The 22164-nt window shown below is 31.5% G+C and overlaps 1 protein-coding gene across 2 annotated transcripts in view; it reads right to left on the bottom strand.

Annotated features, from left to right (window-relative positions):
• Positions 1-1166: 1166 nt before the first annotated feature.
• LOC127704284 (battenin-like) overlaps positions 1167-22164 on the bottom strand; it is a 29193-nt gene continuing 8195 nt past the window's right edge. For both annotated transcript variants that reach the window (XM_052208293.1, XM_052208292.1), the window contains exons 3-15: positions 21564-21643; positions 20828-20895; positions 20273-20347; positions 17808-17860; positions 17409-17443; positions 13945-14051; positions 13631-13685; positions 12495-12667; positions 8966-9045; positions 7851-7970; positions 7207-7317; positions 4151-4316; positions 1167-2665 (exon numbers count right to left, since the gene is read on the bottom strand). In XM_052208293.1, coding sequence (XP_052064253.1) covers positions 2604-2665; positions 4151-4316; positions 7207-7317; positions 7851-7970; positions 8966-9045; positions 12495-12667; positions 13631-13685; positions 13945-14051; positions 17409-17443; positions 17808-17860; positions 20273-20347; positions 20828-20895; positions 21564-21643 — 1185 coding nt within the window. In that variant the 3' untranslated portion in view covers positions 1167-2603. The remainder of the gene's footprint in view (positions 2666-4150; positions 4317-7206; positions 7318-7850; positions 7971-8965; positions 9046-12494; positions 12668-13630; positions 13686-13944; positions 14052-17408; positions 17444-17807; positions 17861-20272; positions 20348-20827; positions 20896-21563; positions 21644-22164) is intronic.

Raw genomic sequence — 22164 nt, 5'->3', positions numbered from 1 at the left:
GTGATATGGAACCTTGTGGTACAATTTCAGAGAGATCCATACACTTGAACACAAGTTATTGTCTGGAAACTAGAAAAATGCTTATTTTTGGCCCCTTTTTGGCCCCTTATTCCTAAACGTTACGGGCAATTACCCCACAACTCAATTCCAGCTTTCCCTTTGTGATATGGAACCTTGTAGTACAATTTCAGAAAGATCCATACACTTACACACAAGTTATTGTCATGAAACTAGAACAATGCTTGTTTTTTGCCCCTTTTTTGGCCCCTAATTCCTAATATTTTGAGGTAATTACCCCCAAAATCAATCCCAGCATTCCCTGTGTGATAAAGAACCTTGTGGTACAATGTCAGAGAGATCCATACACTAACACACAAGTTATGTCTGGAAGTTACAAAAATGCTTATTTTTGGCCCCTTTTTGGCCCCTAATTCCTTAACTGTTGGTACCATAACCCCCAAAATCAATCCCAACCTTCCTTTTGTGGTATTGAACCTTATGGTAAAATTTCATTGAGATCCATTCACTTAAACTAAAGTTAGAGTGCGAAAACCAATGTGTATGCGGAAGACGCCAGACGACGACGACAACGTCATACCAATATACGACCGCAAAAATTTTTTGCGGTCATATAAAAACAAGGATATCTTCCATACTTACAAAGTTGGCACCTCCTCATAAATCACAGAACGCATTTCAATAAAACTTCCACCTAACCTTTTGTAATTATTAATTGTGCACCTATTTCAGTATTTTTGCAGAAATGATTTTTTAAGTTAGGGTCAACTCTATCCCCACTCTGATGGCACCAGGGTATTTTGTTTTACTGATCTGTATAACCGTCTGTTGCATATTTTTCAGGAACTTTAAACAATAGCTGCCTGAAATTTATTATCAGGCTTCATGTCAGCATGCTATACAGGGTGACAGGGTTTCTGATTCATCGCTCATCAACTTCCTGGTGACCAAATACTTATATATTCTAAATGGAACGAGCATGTACGAAATTTTCATTGCATATTTTTAGGAATCTACAAATAATAGCTTCCTGAAATTTGTTAGCAGGCTTCGTGTCAGCATGCTATAGTGGAGTGACAAAATTTTAACTTTTCATGGAAAATAAACCTGTCTTACATACAAAACAAGGCAAACAGAAATAAAAAACATAGTATTTAACATTGTTTTTGAGTCAAAGTTAGATAATTAAGAACCAGAACTAACATTTTCAAATACTCTACTACATATACAATAATGTAACAGGTGCAATTTATAAGTGGAGATTGTATCAAAATAAAGGAATAATTCTTTCAGGTCATGCTCCATGCTCATTTAACAAATCAGGTAAATGCAACTAAAAAAGGAATGAAATGTTGTGGATTACCGAAAGTGCTGTACCAAGCTTATTGAACCACACAAGTTCACCAGTGATCTTAGAGAAAACTCAAAGCAAATTATTTATGATTTAAGTCATAACATATAATTTTGTAGTTTTCTGTTTTTATTTTTTGGGGACTGATTTGTCTGCCCTATATAGTATCTATCTACACAATCACTGATACCTTTAAATTGCGTTTCTAGGATTCATGAACTATGCTCAATTAACATGGGTAGGAATTATATTTGTCACTTTCTTTATACATTGTACTAAGCTTTAGGGAGGTTTAAAATGTTGACAAATATAACGAAATATAGCACAGGAACTGAAGATAGAGCAACTTAGTACCAAAAACGACAGGATAACACAGGAATGGTCAGCAGGTCCTGCTCTATTAGCTTAAGGTAATGTGCTATTTTACTCCTAGTAAAACATTTGGAGAGGCATATCTTGTGTCACACAAGTGGTAAATTTCTCTTGTCTTAGACTAAGACCAAATTACATAAAGGGTTCTATAATTACTTTGATCCTTTGCAAATAAAATGATATTCTGTTATATTATATAGTTTTTCTGTTTCTCTTTTAAGGTTGTGGTTAACCTGCCCTCATCAAAATATTTTATAAATCTACAGAGTTAAATATCCTAATACAAATACTGTAAATAAATAATAAAAAGTTTTCTATTGACACAATTTGAGCAAGAGTTCTTGTCTCTTTGTTGCCATATTGGAGGTCAACATACACAAATTTCTTTATAAATCAGTCAAATTCAATATGTTACACTTACAGCTAGAATTTATAAAAAGTTGTTTTCTGAACAATTTTAATTTCTTTAAGCCTTGTTTTTTTCATCACTACAAGATAGTAAAGATCTATAAGACTTTATTCAAATTTGTTTAGTCAAATAAGAAAATCAACACATAGCTGCCAAGAGAAATAACTCAAACTCAAAATGTGTCATATCCAAACCAACCAGCACATACAAAAATAAATGATAATAAAAAAATATGTACATGTAGTTAACTCAGAATAAAGGTTCACTTTTTGCATCATGTATTTAATAAATTAACAATATTGCACAACTTTTCTAGAAAATGTAAAAAATTACAAATATAAAAATAATTTGTCATGTACATAATAATTAATCTCATGGTTCAAATCAAATGTAGTATTTGACAACCCTGAATTTGACACAAATGGAATGTTTTACTCATGACTTCTGCTCAAATCAATCATTTTTCAATGCTGTCTGGAATAACAAGGTTTCTACAGCTGTTCCTGACACTATTCCTGTAAAAAATGATATCAAATAGATAGATTGTAATAAGCAAAAAAAATACACTGACATATTTTGAGTGTATATTGTTCACACTCAAAGTCTGCTGTTGACTTCTTATGTCAAGGTAATGCACATATTTGGATAATGCAGACTTAAAACACTAGTAGTTCATTATAATGGACATACTTTCAATTACACAACATCTTTTATTTCCTTGTTCGTGTTAGTGGTCATCCTTTTAGTAGCTGACTGTGCAGGTGTTTTATTGTGTGTTTTTCTTTTACAACATATGGTCTTTATAGGCAAAGGTCAAGATTTGTATGCATGTTAACTTCTTTAACCCCCACTACATTTCATCCCTGTACCAAGTTTAGCTATCTAAATCATGTGTTTTTTGTTGTTGCTTATGTCTATTTTCTCAGAGGAGTCAGTTGTTGGAGTTGGTTGTTGGTACTGGCTCATATGTTTGGTAATTCCAATTTCCTGTTGTTAATTTTGATGTATTTATCAGTAGCTTAGTATTTACAGCTGTTAACTTTCAGGTCAAGTCAAAGTAATATTGGAAGTGTGCATAAAATTCTTATTTTTGGCAAGTTTATTTAGACTAACATCTAGTATCTAAATATGCTTGTTTTCATCCTATAATTGCTCAAAACTTAACTCTATACCAGTTTATTGGATTACAGCAATACTTCAAAGGCAAAAAATTAAGGACTAATTGTGCTACCTGCATAAATTGAACTAAAAAATATTTCATGCCAACAGAAAAGGATTCATTTTTTTTTATAAAGAACTAATATCTTTAAATAATGAGAGATATGAAAAAAAGATGTCTTAACAGCAATTTATACTTTGATTCTTATGGTATATTGTCTGGCCTCAAATACTTCTTCTTTACACAGTTTTATAGGATTTAAAATCTTATACTTTTCCCCTATTGACTTCAATATGTAGGGATTAGATTGAATTCTTTGTTGGCAGTTCTTATATAATTCAATTTATTATAACAAATTACTGATGTGATTGACCTATTACAATCTATAATACTAGTAAGAAATGCAACAATGTGAATCATAATTCCTTGTGCATCCCTTGTATTTACCAATATCACGATGAAAAAAAGAAATGTATGAAAAGGAGGCACAACCTCAACAGGCTATTTTCTTTTTACCTCGATTGGTTTGGGGTGTTTATCATAGTAACAGCAACTTATCTCTCAAAGTGGGATGATTTTTCTGATCTTTATACTTTTCAAGTAAAAACAAAATAAGCTAAAATTTTACTTTGTCTTTACCCTTTTTTCCCCCCAAGTTATTAGAAGCAAGACATAGTGATCCTACATTATTTTATTGCATTTTTACACTGACAGCAGCAATCCCAGGTGAAATACATGTTTCCCTAGAACGCTTAACAAAATTTATTATCTTGAAGTGTTCAAAATATTGATGTTGGTGGCACTACATAAAGTATAATTTCTTGCTGGCATTCATACTTACCAACTGTTATAAATAAAGCAGCAATGTTAATACATAACTCTCTGTCATTGTTTGGATATTTGTCTTCATTGAGTAGAAGATAGAAAATATTGACATAGGAAGCTCCACCTAACAAACCTACATATATCATATAGGCAGGTAATATGTAAACTGGTATAAACTTTGTCTGAAAATTAAAAAAAAAAATAGTAGTGTTTAAATTTGATAATGAAAACATTTTAATGCATAGTATTCTTCAATTTTGACATCAATTTTTCTTCTTTTTTTTTATAATTACTTGTCATAAGTTGTTTTCTTTTATTAAGGAACCTTTGTGAGCACGCTCACATACCATACACCCCCACATTGCCACTGGGCAAACAAAATTTCACCAGATTCCTAGTTAAAAGACTCATAAGTCCTACAAAAGTCAACTGATAAAAATGTCTTGTGGATGTGCACATCTACATTTTATTTCCATATTATCTACAAAGTTTCATAAAATTCTGTTGTGCGGTTTCAGAGGTGTTGCAATGATAAACTATTGCAGTAGTATATTTAGGCCAAAATTATAAGTTAATAGATATAAGAAGATGTGGTATGAGTGCCAATGAGACAACTCTCCATCCAAGTCAAAATTTATAAAAGTAAACCATTATAGGTCACAGTACGGTCTTCAACACGGAGCCTTGGCTCACACCGAACAGTAAGCTATAAAGGGCCCCAAAAAATTACTAGTGTAAAACCATTCAAACGGGAAAACCAACGGTCTAATCTATATAAAAAACGAGAAACGAGAAACACTTATGAACCACATCAACAAACGACAACTACTGAACATCAGATTCCTGACTTAGGACAGGTGCAAACAAATGCAGCGGGTTTAAATGTTTTAATGGTACCAAACCTTCACCCTTTTCCTGAAACAATAGTGTAACATCACAACATAGAAAGACACACTATAAAATATCAACTGAAATAGCTTAACTCAATCAAAGGACATATTAACACCATTGAACATACAAGCACTCCTATAAAACAAAAATTGAATCATAATTTCCTGTGGATATGCACATTTACATAGTATGTCCTAATTAACTACAAAGTTTCATGAAATTCTGGTGTGCGGATTCTGAGGAATTGCGATGACAAACTGTTGAAGTATTATATTTTGGTCAAAATTTTAAGTTCAAAGAGGCATAACTCCTAGAAAACAAGTTGAAACAAAATTTCCTGTTGATATGCACATCTACATAGTATGTCCTTATTATCTACAAAGTTTCATGAAATTCTGTAGTGTGGTTTAAGAGGAGTTGCGATGACAAGAACAGGACTAAAGGACGGACGGATGGGTCAAAAACTTTGTTCCGTGGGGAAAGTTCCGTGGGGTATAAAAATGTCTGTTTTAACAATCTTAATTTTTTTTTTTTCAATCATTGTCATTTGTTAAAAAATTGTATAATATTTTGCCAGGGTTTGACATTAAATTTTTTAACAGCTTGCTCTTTGGGCAAGTCAGCATGATATATGAGGGTAGAAATGGGGTACCCCACATGATGAATGACGATAAAATATTTGTTAAAATAACGTTAACGATAAACAGTTTACTCCATTTGGTGCTAACGATAGCTACAAAATGAGAGTTGACGAATGACGATAAACAATTAAGGATCATTTGACGCTAACAGTAGTGAAAAAACAGACATTTGACGCCGACCATAAAGGGCATTCCTATACTCATATATTACCTGTCTGAAAGAGATAACCACTTGCCCAAATTTTGTACTTTTATTAGAAATTTTAAACTGCCATTTATGGACATAAAATCAAGTAAATGCAACTAAAAAAGGAATGAAATGTAGTGGATTACCGAAAGTGCTGTACCAAGCTTATTGAACCACACAAGTTCACCAGAGATCTTAGAGAAAACTCAAAGCAAAATTTTTATGGCTTAAGTCATAACATATAGTTTTGTAGTTTTCTGTTTTTATTTTTTGTTGTCTAATTTTTCTAGGACTCATTTGTCAGCCCTATACAGTATCTATATACAAGTTTAATATCAATATACACCATCACCTTTTCCCATCAAATTGCATTTCCAGGATTCAATAAATCTCATATTCCTCTTTTAACATTTTTATTTTTTTGGTTTCATCATTGTCAGCTTTCTGTTTTTTCGCCAAAAAAACACCTTCAGATATAGATGTCTTGCCATTTTAAATCACAGGGATTCGGGTGTGTTATTTTTAGAATGTTATTTGCTCTCTATCCAATGAAAACACTGGGAGAATAAAACAATTTACATTGGGCCCTGTGCTAAATCTCGGATCGATACAGTTGTATATTTTTTAACCATTGAAACCCTTTCCTTAAATTGAATACTGCTGAACGCTGAGAAAGCTCATAAATAAATATCACAGGTAAATTTAAAAAAATAAAGTTTTAAAAATTGACGATATTAAGGAGATTTAGAATTTTATCATTAATTTTTATGTCTCGGATATTATAACTAAAATAGATAAGTTCATCAAAGAATGCGTCAACAACTGAATTGTACTCTGATTGGCCAATATTTTCTAGTTAGAAATGGAAAATACTAAAACACAAAAAACACTATAGAGTGGTCAACAACAACCTCACCAAAAACTGGAGGTGAACTATAGTGCTCTTCAAGGGTAAACAGTTCCCACAGTACTTTCATTCATTTATTTTAAATTTCTTAATTTGATGAAGAAATAGATCAATTATGTATGTTGCAATTCATGCTTTTAGGCTTCCCACAATTATTCCAAATTAATGAGCATATCCTTTTAATTGAGTAATAAAGTTTGTTGTTTTGTTTTTTCCACCAAATCCATGAAAATAAGGACTCTAAAAGTATGAGTACTTTCAGAGTATTTGAGTTTAAATCTTAATATCACCACATGGAATAAATTACCTGAGGAGAGATTTGCTGCAAATCCTTTGGGATGTGTGGTTTTAAAGTAATCCATACCAAAAAGCATTATTATTACATATTTTTTTTCCAAATTTCTCTTAACGTGGTCACATAACCTCTAGTAGAACCCACAACTTACATGGACATCTATCAGCCATACTATCATGTTCACAAGTTGTAATACAGACAGAATTTCTATTCTTTTGATTCTAAATAACTGTACAGACGATCTGGATACGAATACACCTGCCTACAATAAAAGATAAACATGTCAAATTTAAGGGTATAACATAAGCTATTCTAAGGGAAACAATAAAAATTAAAAATAAGGAGAATTTCCTAAAAACATAACTTGGTTCAGGACATTACTGATTGGTAAGATTGATTGTTGGTTGCTTAACGTCTAGTGGCAAATATTTCATGCATGTTCATTGACTGATAAAGTGTTATACATGTAACATTCAAATTTGTAAATCAGCAATAGAGTAAAAACTGTGTTATGCACTCTCATCTGATTAATAAATATTCAAAAGTAAGCTCTATGCTGAAAGTGAAAGTGAAAATCCAATCTTCATGAATTATAACAAAAAACCCAGAAAGTACCAAAAAATAGAAAATTAACAAGTTTTCTGGATAAAAATGCAACTCTAACATAGATTTATAATCATATTAAAGCCCTCTCTGTCATATGGTTGAATCAACTTAACTAATTGTGCCTGACAAAATATGCTTGCTCTTAAATGTATTATCATTGATCATAGAAGTAAAGTTATTACACATTACCTGATAACACAATGACAGCCCAGCATATAATTCAGGGCATCCTTTATTGTATTCAGTCTTTGGCCTCACTTTAGCTGCACTTCCTTGAGCAACATACTCAAACATGTAAACTGCAGCTAACTGTAAACATAAACAATATTTAAACAATTTATAAATGTTTCCTACAGAAATCTACATAATGATACTGTGATACTGTAACAGCCATAAAGATTATCATATATCTCCTTTCTGGATATAATTATGCTACCACTAACTAACCAACTCTGTAGGTGTGCTAAATGCCAATGACAAAATCAGTAGTAGTAAGAATTATAGATTATCTATGGTTTTGAGAACCAAAGGGAATTTCTCGGCTACAATCTCATCAAAGTGAGACAGTCCTGAGATGAGATGTAGCCCGGAAAATGCTCATGTTGAAAGACCAAAGATAATCTGTATATCACTATTTTCTTAGGCATCGTCAATGCTGTTGGGGTATGAAGTAAGGGTATTCCCTCTATTGAACTGAGAAAAAACATTCTCAGTCAAGTAGCTTGAGATGGGAAATTATCACACAAACAGATCAATGCATAGTTTTAGAAAATAGTGATTAAGTAAATAATCAAACTTCAATGGCATGCCTACAATAACCTAGCTGTTATTTTTTCTTTAAATGCCAGAGAAACATAATAAAAAGTGGACAACAGAAACAGATAAGTGCACTATATTAAATGGCATCCAGTCAATGCATATGACTTTAAATCCAACATACAAAATGAGCTTAAAAAATTAATCAATTTCTTCTCATAATATGTAACTAGGATTCATTTATATCTGGACTTCAACAAAATGAATGGAAACTGAGTTTTCTAAATGTGACCACAGAATTTTGTCAATGGCTTCAAAATACAAAACAAGCAAAGCCAAGATGAGAAGTGATGTTTGATTTCATTGATGATAAAAGTCATAAAACATGTTAATGCCATCACTACCAGGTTTTATTTCAAAAATCTTCAAACAAGAAAGTGTGAAGGACAGTGGATGTTTCTGCTTTATCAAAGCAATGCTGTTAATCAAAATACTGTAAAATCTGAAAAATGTATTCCTTGTAGTCTTCTGATGGAACTTTGACTCACATTAAAAGATACCCATGACACCAGTTTAAAACATCTCCATATTCTTTTTAGAGCTGATTCTTCTACAGGTTCTACTGTTTCTGAAATGGAATAAATGGTCTCGGAATATATGAATTCCTGCTATTACAAACCTGTTTTAATACTTGTACACTTACATATTTCCTACACTTTTTAAACCAATTTAGAGTATTGTCAGAATAATGTAAGTGTTACTAACTGTGAATACACAGAGAACACATAAAATGCCCAAGTATTTACATATTCATAGTTAAGCTGATATCAGCATGCTCTTTCATATCTTTGTATAAAAAGGTATTGTTTCAATATCAAGAGATGCAGTATTTCTAGCTGGTATTCAGTAACTGGAATAATAAATTGTTACATATTGTTATTTATATAGCTGTGTTTTCTATCAAGTGTAATCCTGATATTATAAAGCTAAGTGCTTAAAATCACTGATTTTTCTTTCTTCATTTTATTCATGTAACAAAAATCATTGCAATCATTGTAATCACTTGTAAGTATCAAATTTTAATTTGATTATTCTGCCTGTAACGGGTGTATTTGATTGATTATAAAATATTAATCTTGAACTTGCACTAATTTTCTTATTGCATATTTTTCTCTGCATCTTTTGTTACATCTCTAATCATCAAAACAGAAGCAAGGTTCTACAATAACGAATAATTTAATTTTGGATGTAACGCGCCTTCCGATTGGCTGACGTTGTTTTGTTTATCAGCGCATAGACATAATTTCGTCATGTGACCTTGACGTCATCAACGTTTTTTCATGATTTACTCCGGTTCAAAATGGAATTAAGAATTAAATTATAAGAAATGACTGTAATATTTTTTCTGTCCATTCGAAATAACATAAAAAATGTGGTGCACACTTTAAAATAACCTGCTACGCGGGTTATTCAGTGTGCACCACATTTTTGATGTTATTTCTTCATAGACAGAAAAAATATTACAGTCATTCCTTAAACATTTTAAATCAAACACCTGTTTATATGCCTGTATCAAATTAGTGGTTGCACCAGTTTCCAAAAATATGTCAATAAAGTTTCTTAGAGTTAACTGTTGGTTCAATAATAAAGTATCATTGTAAAGTTGTTACCAGTAAGTTGTGTTAATATGATGTTATAGTAATGGCATCCAATCTATACAGTAACAGTTCAAAACAGACAGTAAAAGTTTTGAAAATCAAAATGTACCATAAAATTTCCAACCTTACAAGAAGTTGTCAAATGATAATAAACCTGGTTTTTCTTATATAGATTAGTGACATTCTTAAAGCAATTAAGGGCCATAACTCCTGAACAGTAAAAATAAAGATCATCAAAACTAATATTGACCTCCATCCTGTCATGAGAAACAACATATATTGCAATTTGAATTTGAAATGAATCACCAATAGGATCAAGAGCAAGGGTCCGGAAACGGTCATATTTGCCAGTCATGTCCTAAGATGAAACTATTTGTCCTAAACGAGTAATTGGGATTTAGGACAAATTTTATTTTTTTACAGAAGTAATTTCGGTCATTTCATTGACTCAATGTTTGAAATAGGATTTCTTAATCACCATTTTGCACTTGTGATCACTTGTTTTTGTTTATAATCCCTTTCCTGTAATAAAACTGCCACTACAGTTGTTTGATAATCCTGAGGGCCCTCCTAATATCCATATCAATGCCTCCGGGAAACATTGGCTAATGATCGGTAATCACTTTTTACCTGTGGTTTGAATTCACACCTGACAGTGATCACAAGCTCAGAATAATATCTTTAAAACATTAAAGTTCCCTGACAAGTGTATTCATTATTTATTTACTTTTCATCAAAGACAGTCATCAATTCTGATTTAAATATTAAATCTAAATTTACGAAGAAAAAAGTATTTTTTCATGAGTAACACATGTGCCTTATTTACTTTGTAATACGCATGCGTGAAATTGTCTTCAGCAAATTTAATATTTAATCGTAAAATCATTTAAATGCAAATTGATTTCATGCTAAAAGTGCAACTATTATTTGTTATATTCAAACATTTTTAAAGGTAATAAAATAAAAAAGCCATAAAAAGCCGGTGATTTCCTGTCAATTTGATAAACAAAACAAATCCCGGAAATGAATCCGGAATTATTCGTACGTTAAAATATCGCAAACTTCCGTTTTTAACTTTTGTCAAATCGAAAGAAACGTAAGCAATGTCTGAGAAATTAACCATTTTGAGTCATTAAAATCGTTTCAATTTTAGACTGTTGCCTTCCCTAAACTGTCCTTCATGGTAATGGTAAGACATTTACTTAGTAAATGCGATGAAACAGCAATACAAGTTCGTCATGTTCGTTGATGCTATGAATATAGTCAAGTTGATATCGACAATTTGAAAAGGGGCACCAACTTTTCAAACATCTCAAAATGACCGAAATTGTCTGGAAAAATTTCCGGATCCTTGATCAAGAGTTCTCAGGTTTATTACATAAAGCGCAGTTTTCCAACCAATCAAGGACCATAACTCCTGAATGGCAAAAGTGAAAATAGTCAATATGGAACTTGAAAAAGCATTGTTTAAATGGTTCTTAAGCTTTTGCATGGAAAAAGTGTGATTTCACAACCAATCAAGGACAATTACTCCAGAAGGGCAAAAGTTAAAATCGTCAATATGGAACTTGAAAAAGCAGTTTTTGCATGAATAAAGTGTAATTTTGCAACCAATCAATGACCTTTACTCCAAAACAGCATGGACGTTAAGCAACCAACAATCAATCAATCAATCATCCAAAACAGCAAAAGTGGAAATCATCAAAATCAAATTTTATCTCCATTTTGTCATCAGTGACAACATGTTAAAATTTGAAAAGCACTAGTCAAATGGTTCTTAAGTCATTGTATCAGAATTAAATTATTTAGTCTAAGTTTTTGTCTACGTTGCGTTGAAAGTGTGATTTGGTAGGAGAATTCATTCATATTTTAAAAATATTGTTAAGTCATATTCCTAAACAATATGAAGCAACAAGAAGGCGACTACATTTTTAAAAGCATTTCTATAATGGTTTTTACATACTTTTAATGTTTTTATTCAAAAATGCACATTGAAAACGATCTCATCCAAAAATATCAGAAAAATAGCAATACCATTACCTTGAAAAACTGTTCAATAGTGGTCAATAATTTTTCCCTTTTTGTTTTTTTTTTTTCTTTCTTATTTTCTTTGAAAATTAAATTTAACTTTTGAAGTCAAATCATAATACTGACATAATTTGCTTTTACTTACCTACAAACATTTCTTTTGACAAAATTTAAAACCTTCAGCCTTAATTTTCTTAAAAACTAGCAACTCTCTGTTCATTAGCAATCTCTCATTATTGTCTATTAATGAATTAAATGTTGATTTTGGTTGCAATGGCATTGACGTTTTATTTGATAACAGTTCGATTCTCTCTTTTTATTCATATGAAAACCTTAAACCTCATATTGGGCAGAGATAAGGTAAAAATAGCAATGTTTAGATAACCAGTACCTGATATTTCATCTAATTCCCCTTCTTCACTATCATCTAACAGCCGTTGTTTTTCCTTCTGTATATCACTGTCGTCTTTGGTAAGATATTCACTTTCTGGAGGTCTCTGTATTATCCAGAAATAGGCTAGCAAGTATACAACCACAACAGGGGAAGTCAATAAAAAGGCATACCTGTCAAAGAACAAAAAAAAAACATCTTTTAATCAGATGGTGATAGAGATCATCTCTCCTTCTACTTTGACAATATAATAATGACTTCAATCATTTTGCTTTTAATGTGATTAAGGGGGAAATAACATAATATGTGTTCTGAGTCAACCTTTTTGAAAATCCTGAATCTATCACTTGACATAAGTACTTGTACTTTTGCTTTTTATTATAGAAATTCATATACTTTAAATTAAAAAAAAAACACACTAAAAATAAATATATAGTCATTTAATGATTAAATAAATTCCCATATCTCATAAAATGGATGACACATCAACCTTACCTGTATGAACTATGAACTATGCTATTTTACTTTGTTGGACTAAGCAGAAATCATATTTACCTGTTAGTGTTGTCCTGTAATTTGTGGAAATGTACAAACTAGAAAGGCTTAATATTTCTTTTTATGAATTTAAATATGCATTATAACCATGGGGACTGATTGATTCTTAAAATATTCCTGCTAAACAAGAGGATCCTAGCAGCCTCACTTGCTTGCCTGACAATCAGAGAAATTTTCTACCTTCAGTAACAAGGGGATCATTCTAATCAAGTTAAATTAAGACCAATAAACATTTTCAAAGGGGAAGATTTTTTAAAGTTATTTTTAAAGAAGGCCAATATAGTTCAAAATAAATTTGGTGTGAATTGGCCTGAGAAGACAACTTTAAGAAAATAGAATATATGAAAAATGGCAATAATCTTAATGATTGTGAAAGTAAATGGCTTCCATGTATTTAAGAAGAATAATAAAGAAACTGAAGAAGGCTAGTGGCCAGAACGTCTTAAAAAATGGTTTATATACTACAATAATCTTTCTTCCAAGATATGACAAAATGTATAAAGACATTTTAAATATGTAACAGTATATAAAATATATTGTTTTGACATGATGTAGAAATACATAGGATTTACGAGACTTACTTTGTTAAATGTTTTAACTTGGCTGTATTGTCTCCTCCTGCACCAACTACACAACCTGTACAAATTATAATTTAATAAATGGAGGATATACTACAATTGCTTGGTTGCACAGAACTGTTTTTAAACCACAATACAAATTTTGGAATTGTTTGACAAGTGATGGAAGCAGGGCAAGAGATGCTTACCCTGTCAAGAAGCACAATTATTCTGAAGTTTCAAGGATATGAACAAAAATCTGTAGGAGTTTATAATACAAAATATATATACTCTTTTGAAATGATGAAGTTGTAGTCCAAAAACGTTAAGAAACTTACCAAATATAATGTATATAGTTGATCCAAGCACCCCTGCCATACCAGTACCACTAGACCAAGCATTTACAAATTTACTAGGAAATAATCTCAGATATCCTAAAGCTACACTGAAAATACAACAAACAGAATTTGAATATAAACAATTCAAAGGAACATTCTTTTTTAGTAGAGTATTTAGTATTGGTATACACTTCTTTTAAAATAGACTTTGACCTTTTCAATATTCTCACTTAAATCTTAATTGCCAGTAATGTTTTTAATTTTTCTATTGTTGATTGATTAATGCCAGTGGCAATTAGAAATGTCTATAGTATATCTGTTTAGTATTTAAATAATCAGAGCTTGGTTGTATCAAGGAGGTTATATGAGAAGGAGAGTGAACACTCTGCTTGATATAAAATTAGCATCCCCAGGATAGCAATTCGATCAGAGGAAAATGATAAAAATATAAAGAAACCGACATGTTTATCACCCACTTGATATGGTCCTCTGATGTACCAGGCTGTTACCGCGAAGTCCTTGTGATTAGGAGAATCGCAAATGTCACATGATTGTAATCGGTGACTGGGTCATTAAAATACAGGTGTAATTATCGTAACAAATTAGTTTGAATGTATTTATATTATGCAATAACATTTGATGCAAAATTTGATAATATATCGTCTAACTACCGCAAAAGACGACCAAAAAATGACAAAGTTACGTGGGTTTAAAGAAATTTAAGAATACAATTTCTATTGAACTCCACCTTGCTTTAAACAAAAATTTTCGCTTCACCTGTATGACGCTGCCCATGATAATTGGTAGGTAATAACATAGAAGATAGAGGAATATGTGAGATACTTTCGTTACGGTGACCGGTTGCGACCGGAGCGAATATTTGTAATGAAACGGAGAGAAATTTATCGAGAGCCAGCAAAAAGTTTGTTTCTCGTCGCGTTAGGCTGTAGCTATAGGCATAGGCACTTAGATTTTTACTTTCCATGTTGGCTCCTAGAAATCGGAAATTGTAGGTTATATCCTCGATAGGAATATGTGAGGTACATTTGTTAAAGTCACCGTTCTGGGAGCGATCTTTTTTATTGAAACTGAGGAATCTGTCCGAGAACCACCAAAAAGTTACAGTCTTTCACCGGGTGGAATGCTGTAGACATCTTGACATGGCAGGTTTTTTTTTCTTTAAATTGTTTCTGTGCAAAATTATATGTTTTTGCATCGGTTCATCTTATTTTTCAATATTTTAATGTTGGTTCCCTTGAAATTGACGGGCTCTCACCGAAAGCAAAGGAACAAAAACAAATAATAGGAAAAATAAAGAAATATGATAACAATTTTTATTTTTGAAAATTCTCAATGTGACCACGCCAAATCAATATTTGTTATAAACTGAGTTTAATTAAGATTTTGTTGAAAACAGTACTTCATTGTCTTGATAAAACGTAAAATGTCGGAAAATTAACACATGCATTTTGTACATTAATACTAGGATTGCCTGGAATGTAGATTAGTACCTCTCTAAATGTGACAATACACATGGTATGTGTAGATTTCTTTTTAATCAATACTCTTTTCAGGCCAGGCACAGTTGTAATATTTATAAAAAACAAGAGTGCACACGCTGAAATGTCTTGCCTTGTTTACTAATCATTGATATTATGTTGATAGTCCTAAATATCAAGCTTTATTACAACTGTCACATAAACTTAACATTAACCAAGTATACTAAACATTGACCAATGAACCATGAAAATGAGGTCAAGGTCAGATGAACCATATGATAGGCAGGCATGTACAGCTAACAATTCTTCCATACAACAAATATAGTTGACCTATTGCTTATAGTTTACGAAAAACAGACTAAAACACGAAAACCTAACACTGAGCAATGAACCTTGAAAATGAGGTCAAGGTCAAATAAAACCTGCGTGACTGACATATAGATCATAAAATATTTCCATACACCAAATATAGTTGAACAATTGCATATAGTATTAGAAAAAAAGACCAAAACTCAAAAACTTAATTTTGACCACTGAACCATGAAAATGAGGTCAAGGTCAGATGACACCTGCCAGCTAGACATGTACACCTTACAATCATTCCATACACCAAAAATAGTAGACCTATTGTATACAGTATAAGAAAAACAGTCCAAAACACAAAAACTTAACTCTAACCACTGAACCATGAAAATGAGGTCAAGGTCAGATGACACCTGCCAGTTGGACATGTACACCTTACAGTCCTTCCATACACCGAATATACTAGACGGTCTAGACCTATTGCTTATAGTATCTGAGATATGGACTTGACCACCAAAACTTAATCTTGTTCACTGATCCATGAAATGAGGTCGAGGTCAAGTGAAATCTGTCTGACGGGCATGAGGACCTTGCAAGGTACGCACATACCAAATATAGTTATCCTATTACTTATAATAAGAGAGAATTTAACATTACAAAAAATCTTAACTTTTTTTTCAAGTAGTCACTGAACCATGAAAATGAGGTCAAGGACATTGGACATGTGACTGACGGAAACTTCGTAACATGAGGCATCCATATATAAAGTATGAAGCATCCAGATCTTCCACCTTCTAAAATATAAAGCTTTTAAGAAGTTAGCTAACGCTGCCACTGCTGGATCACTATTCCTATGTCGAGCTTTCTGCGCAGGCTCAACAAAAATGGAAAATACGTCAATTTGTAAAAAAAAATACCACGACACTCACAGGAAAGAGTGTCTATTCTTTTATTTACGGACATTTTTCCTGCACATTTTATAAATATTTTGTTTTAAATTTTAATTCCATATATATACACCATTTACGAAGCAATTCATGTCGGTCAAGTCGTTCGTCTTGAAGATCCAGAATATTTCTAGATCAAATTCTTTTTCGAGCTCCAACACGTGGGCATCGCTTATAAATAGGTTTATAACACTTCGGGTGTTTCTGTTCTTACTCGGATGTGTAATTAGGACAGAGTCTCACTCTGCGACCAAATCGATCTCAACTAATCAACACCCACTTGCAGAAAAGGCGGTAACATTTTATGAGTAATTATCGTCTTTCGTCCTCTCTCCTTCTCATATAACCTCCTTGGTTGTATGATGAAAAAGTCTTAATATTTCATTCAAATTCCCATGGAGTTTCCTGTCTTAATTTATAATGTTTTTTGTGCTTCCAGATTTTTATATGAAAAGAGTGATCAGACTAGGTGCAAAAAGATGATATATACAGTTTTCGGAACATCTCTTGACTTGTCCATAGGGGTATGGATGTGTATTGGCCAAATTTGTGAGCTGTAAAAGTGCAATTTTCAGAATGTTGGATATATTTTTGGACTTGTACTGTAAATTACACACAAAAGATTGAACAAAATGTTTTTTTTTAAAGTGACAAAAGGTTATAAAGAAAAAATAGAGAAATTAATTGTTGTCTGTGGCCTGATGAGATAACTTACTTTTCTCCAAAGGCAGCACTTGCACCAACAAAAACCTGCAATGGTATAGAAAATCAAAGTACAAAAATAGTACATGTACATGTATATTGATATTGAAGCTAAGGAAAAACATAATGGCTTATCATAAAAACTTAGATAATGGTTTGAATTTTAATTGTTTGTATTTTTCTGTAATTTTATACAAGTGTGTCCTTTATTCTTCTAAACAGGGTTGAAATTCACATTTACTGGACATTTTCACAATTTACCTTCTACATATAATTAAACATTGTCAGTGATTGATCACCCAACAGAAAAGAATTCTACGAGTACAGAAATTCATGGTTTGCCACTATCTATGAAATGTATTCCATTACTTATCTATATTTCTATCACTTTACTTGTTGTATCTATACTTACTATGCATACAATTGCAAACCAGAAATCAAAGGCAAAGGCCACACCAAATAATCCTGTTAAAGATATAAAACCGAATTCATCAATAAAAACAAGTTTAGGTACCCTTTATACAACCACAGTTTATGGTTACCCAAAATCTAATGTGAAAAGAAAAAAAAGAATGTGTAATGACAAATAATGTACGCATACCTGCCAACTTTTCAAAATCTCCATGGGAGATTTTAAGTACATGAGGAACTTATGCTTCTCTTTTATTGTCATAAGTGTTTTTAATCTACTACTATATTGTGTCAATGAGTATGTATGTGCTTAAATATCCTTTTAACTCATTTGAATGCCTGTTTTGAGGTGTTCAGTTTATAAAATAAAGAATTTTAAAATTCAGGTCAACACCTCTCATGGGGAATATCCCCCATAAATCGGAATAGTTGGCAGGTCTGATGTACGTTTTGTACTTCTAACTAGAATTGGTGATGTATGGGTTATACGAAAAGAACAGAAATTATCTTCATCACATACACATTAGGATTTCATGATCTTAATACTTTATAAATTTTCATGTAGATTAAACAAGCAATTGTTTTTAGTAGGAACAGTAACAGTCACAATATGCATTATATACACAGTGTCAGAATTTTCAATCTAAATAAAAAATAACACTTTAGAAATTCTGTGCATCTGTGATGTATAATATTTAATATGTAGAACCATTGATGTATAATATTTAATATGTAGAACCATTGATGTATAATATTTAATATGTAGAACCATTGATGTATAATATTTAATATGTAGAACCATTGATGTATAATATTTAATATGTAGAACCATTGATGTATAACATTTAATATGTAGAACCATTGAGAGCTATATGACCAAAAGGGGGTAAAAAAGAATTGCCAAAAAAAAAATGGGAAAAGTTTATTAGTATATAGACAATTTTGACAGGGAAAATATTTGGGTGGAGGTACTAATGTTAGTGTATAATAAATAAAAAAATTTAACCAAACTATCCAGAAATTAGATCAGCAACTTCATCAAATTATCAAATTATAAATTCATATCAGGGGTTCAAATTAACATTAAGTACTGGAAGGTCCAGGACCTTTGACACTCCAAACTGAAAGGTCCACAACCTAAATCCCAGGTCCTACTTTTATATGAAATACTTCATAACTCATAAACTCATCTCGTTTCTCATATAATGGACTATCCAGTGTATAAACAGTTTACAACCTCCAATATTGAAGTACTGCTTACCAATATCAACACCATTTTTCTATGGATTTCAAGAATAAATTCATAGTCACTGAAGGGTTTCCCTTTTTTTGCAACACTGTATGCAGTGTTGAAGAGAACCTTATATCTATTTAAATGATCATGCCTACATTGCTGCCTGAGAATACATTGTCCAAGTTAAGTGTCTGACAATAAATCTTTAGACTTAAAATTTGGGTCACTTTCATGGATCCACTGCTTTAAACAAGATAAATGCTGGGGTGTCACTTTGTGTATTTTTATTGGGTCTATTTTAAGATTTTGTGTTCCCCTTACAAGTGCACTTTCTTTTTCTGAACGGGTGGGGAACTTCTGGCAGTATGTACACTACATTAGACCAGTCAATTCATCAAAATATAGCCACGGTCGATCGATTTTCCCAAGGGGCTTAAATTTGCGTTCCTGTTTTTCACGATCGTCTTTTGGTCTTTTGTGAGATCTTCATTTCTTTGAAACAGATTCACTTTGTTCAAAAATGTTTAAAAGATTTGTCACGTGACTTATCGCATCTATTTATAACCTTGTGTTTCCAAGAAATACAAGGTTAAAAATAACTTTTATCACTCGTCGGCAAGGTCAGGGATGAAACATTTTATTATCTCAATTTCAATAATAATATGGCTTTGAAATGACGATACTGATGGTTAAAAAGTTTGGCAAAGTTAATTTTTATTTTCTTTCAAATCGAAGGTCTGTTGGGCATAGCTAGTAACCAAAACAAAAGTCTGATTGCAACAGTGGAAGGTCGCGGACCTCGGACCACCGCTTATTTGAACCCCTGTCATATCACTTAACATTATGAATGAATTAGCTGATGGAATTTAAAAAAAGTTTTTAAATTTCTTTTTGTATTTGTTGTTACATTCCTTTTCACATTAAATAAAAATTTTAAAATACAGTGAGCTCTGTTTTTTTTTTAGATGTGACCTCACCTTAATATTACCAGAAACATGTCAACTTAACCAATACAGAAAACTCCCTACTATAACAACAGCTTCAACAATGATAATAAAACAATCACTTGAAAGATTTTACAAAGATGGAAAAATAAGAAACCATAAGAGAAATTTGAGCTTGTTTGCTTGTTCAACATAGCTTTATTATGGCTTATAGTTTGCTATATCTTAACACAGAAAACCTTGAATGATATACATACTTTATGCAGGTGTAGTCCGTTTCATTCTTACCTATCAACATTATTATGGCATTGGCTACAATCCTAATACCATAGGATACTTTCAGTAGAAGAAATCCATTTACACCTGGAAAACAAAATTTATGTGGACACAAAGAAATATCTTTATGCTAACTTTTTATGTTTATATAAATATATTGGCTGTTTTTAGTTCCTGGTCAAATAGAGACCTTACTCTGAAATTTTCATCTTTGATTACTCACTGTATTTGAAAAAAAACCTTTACCATAACAAAAAAATCAATGTATGTGACAGTTAAGCACACACCTTTTAATAGTATATATACCGATATGTTCACATATTCTGTAATACGGGAAACTTGCATAAATGCAACTAAGAGTTTCAAGAGGCATATCTAACTCACCAAGACGTTGATACATAATCAGTGTGCATTTTATTGGTATATAACATTGTATATAAAACTAACATGAATTTCCTTTTTAGTGAAAAAAGTCTGAAACTAGCACATGTATGTATATATTCTAATGAATTAAATTCTGATATTAAATGTAGTTATTTTATTTAGGCCTAATGACTCAGGACTTACTTTTGACTATGACAGACAAGGCCACATTGGCAAAGAATACAACACCAACATTATTTCTTTGATCAAAACTGCAAAATAAAACATAACAAAATTTTAGAGTTTTGGAAATAGATTAAGAATTGAATGCTCCTTTGTAGTGTTATTGGGGTAAAGCATTAAATAACGCTCATTTTGTATGAGACGTGGAAGCCTAAGATACCAAATATGTGCAAATTATCAATGTTTTTACAGCCCTGTAAAAAGACCAAAAAAACATTTAATTCTTATAACAACATTTTTATGCTAAAAATTGGAAATAACAAATTCAAATCAAGATTTTCGTATGTTTGGTCATAAATATTTCTATGTATTGTTGTAATGTTGCCACAGAGGCAAATTTTGATTTTGGTGTCTTATTAGGACATGAATTGTCACTTTAAAACACCAGGTGATTGTCACTTGCCAATCAAAATGTTGGAATCCTTAAGTCAAGAAACATTTATGTAATGTAATTATAATATAATTTTCAACATTTATATCTATACTTACTGAACTTGCTAAAGTACCAACTTTAAACCAGATAAAAATTGGTTATCACTTGAAGACAAAAGGACCTGTTGTTGGATTGATTTATACAGATCTATGATGATTTGTGTATTTACCTTAATACTGCATTATTTTGTAACGACACAAAAATTTCAAAATGTGATCATTCTGCAATATCAGTCTGATTTGGAAAATATTAATGATAGCTTACCTATCTGCGATAGTATTGGCTGCTGATGTAACTATCACATATGGTAAATTATTAATTGATCCTAGTAAGAAAAATCCAATCTGAAAATAAACAACAATTTTAAACCTAAAAACAATATATATTTAAAGGTATCAAACATTCAATTTTCAAGAGTAATGAAATAATTTCAATTTCTTCAGTTCTTGATATTCCATTCAAAAATTTGATTTGTGTTTTACTATCAAAACGCTAACTCTAGCTTTGAAAAAAATAAGGAAATGTGGTATGATTACCAATCAAACAACTGTAAAAAAGATCAAATTCAAATTCAAATTCTTTATCTACTTTGTGCCTTACTGCTTATCAGTGTATTCAAATACAGTATACACATATATGATCAAAGGACAAAGATTTGAACAATTACAGGTCACCATGCAGCCTTCAACAATGAGCAAAACAAATACTGTATAGTCAGCAAAAATGGTCCTGATGTTACAAAATGTGAAATAATCCAAAAGAGAAAGCCAATGGTCTGTTTTACTCATTTTACTACAACAAACAAAAAACAAATATAACAACCACTGGAATACAGGCTCCTTGATTGGGACAGGCACATAAAGTA

This window comes from Mytilus californianus, unplaced genomic scaffold, assembly GCF_021869535.1.
Source record: "Mytilus californianus isolate M0D057914Y unplaced genomic scaffold, xbMytCali1.0.p SCAF_6, whole genome shotgun sequence".
NCBI lineage: Eukaryota > Metazoa > Mollusca > Bivalvia > Mytilida > Mytilidae > Mytilus > Mytilus californianus.
The sequence above is the reverse complement of the archived record's forward strand: the minus strand, read 5'-3'. Positions and strand labels throughout refer to the sequence as shown.